The sequence below is a fragment of the Aplysia californica genome, unplaced genomic scaffold (assembly GCF_000002075.1).
Source record: "Aplysia californica isolate F4 #8 unplaced genomic scaffold, AplCal3.0 scaffold00011, whole genome shotgun sequence".
Classification (NCBI taxonomy): domain Eukaryota; kingdom Metazoa; phylum Mollusca; class Gastropoda; order Aplysiida; family Aplysiidae; genus Aplysia; species Aplysia californica.
The window spans coordinates 2,367,084-2,368,810 of record NW_004797281.1 but is presented as its reverse complement, the minus strand read 5'-3'; the positions used below and the strand labels follow the sequence as shown (position 1 = coordinate 2,368,810).

At 41.6% G+C, this 1,727-nt stretch overlaps 1 protein-coding gene across 1 annotated transcript in view; it reads left to right on the top strand.

Annotated features, from left to right (window-relative positions):
* LOC101853659 (serine/threonine-protein kinase 33) overlaps positions 1 to 1,727 on the top strand; it is a gene marked incomplete in the record, with an annotated part of 94,833 nt that overhangs the window by 75,582 nt on the left and 17,524 nt on the right. Inside the window, 1 exon segment of the mRNA XM_005089999.3 lies at positions 383 to 521. Coding sequence (XP_005090056.2) covers positions 383 to 521 — 139 coding nt within the window.

Here is a 1,727-nt window from a genome sequence, read left to right as displayed (position 1 = left end):
GGGGGGGTAATTTTTGTGTGTTCTGTGAGGTAAAAATGTATCTCATCATGGTGTGTGTTCTTTGTGGCAATGTGGGGATAATTTTGTGTAAGTTCTTTGTGGCAATGTGGGGATAATTTTGTGTAAGTTCTTTGTGGCAATGTGGGGATAATTTGGTGTAAGTACTTTGTGGCAATGTGGGGATAATTTGGTGTAAGTTCTTTGTGGCAATTTGGGGATAATTTGGTGTAAGTTCTTTGTGGCAATTTGGGGATAATTTGGTGTAAGTTCTTTGTGGCAATTTGGGGATAATTTGGCGTGTGTGGCAATGTGATTGTGGTAATTTGGCGTGTCTTCTGTTTGACAATGTCGGGATAATTTGACGTGTGTTCTGTGTGGTCAGAAAATGTACCTGATCATGGAGCTGTGCACGGGCGGGGACTTGGCCAGACTGCTCCAACAACGCACGAGCCTGACCGAGGCGGACACCAAGACTGTCATGTCCAGTCTGGCCGAGGCCATCAAGTACTTGCATCAGCAGGGTGAGTACATTCTGTGGAAAGTTGTGGGTTACTTACATTAGCGGGGTGAGTACATTCTGTGGAAAGTTGTGGTTTACCTCATTAGCGGGGTGAGTGTGTTCTTTAGAAAGGTATTATTTACTTACATTTGCGGGGTGAGTACATTTTGTAGAAAGTTGTGGTTTACTTACATTGGCAGGGTGAGATCATTCTATAGAAAGTTGTGATTAACTTACATTAGCGGGGTGGGTACACTGTGTAGAAAGTACTAATATTAAAAGCCTGAGTACGTTCTGTGGAAAGTACTTACATTAGAAGCCTGAGTACATTCTGTGCAAAGTTGTGATTTACTTACATTAGCGGGGGTGAGTACATACTGTAGAAAGTTGTTGTTACATTAGAAGGGTGAGTACTTCTGTATAAAGTTGTTATTTATTTACATTGGCAGGGTGAATACATACTGTAGAAAGTTATTATTTACGTACGCCTTTATATCTGTAGAAAGGTGGTATTTACTTGTATCAGCAGCCTGAGTAGCTTCTGTAGAAAGTTGTGATTTGCTTACGTCAGGAGGGTGAGTGTATTCTGTAGAAAGTTGTGATTTACTTACGTTAGCGGGGTGAGAGCATTTTGTGGAAAAACGTTAACACAATATATAACGAATTACGATATTCCAAATTGCTCACTTTTACATTTTACTTTTGTCCTTCGTCGTGTCGTTAAATGTCAAGGGGAGGTTCACTTTTCGGTCACGGGCTAGGTTGGTGGCCTTTGTTGTAGATATGTCATTCTGTTGCAGGACCTTTTTGACGCCATTCAGCCAAGGATCAGTTGGTGGGTGGTTGGCGAGTGCTCTGGTGTGATTTGCTTCTTCTTTCCTATTCAACATCTATCGTCTTTATCTCCCCTTCTTCTTTTTTTTATGTTTGTTACTCTCTTGTAACGCCTCTAATCTTCTGGCGCTCATATTTTGTCCTAATGCAGTTGCGAGCGCCGAAAAACCTCCTCTAAAACTAAAACGGATCAGTGTTGTTCTTGGTGCACAGTATTATTGACATTATGGATGCTATTGCTGCCTCTTCTGCTCCTGCTTGTACTGCTGTTACTATTATTGTTTTTTACCTTGTGATTGTTATATTAGTTTGTATTGTAAATACTATTGTTGGCCACTTTGTCGTCGTCCTCCTCATCCATCTCCTCCACCTCCTCCTCCTCCTCCTCCTCCTC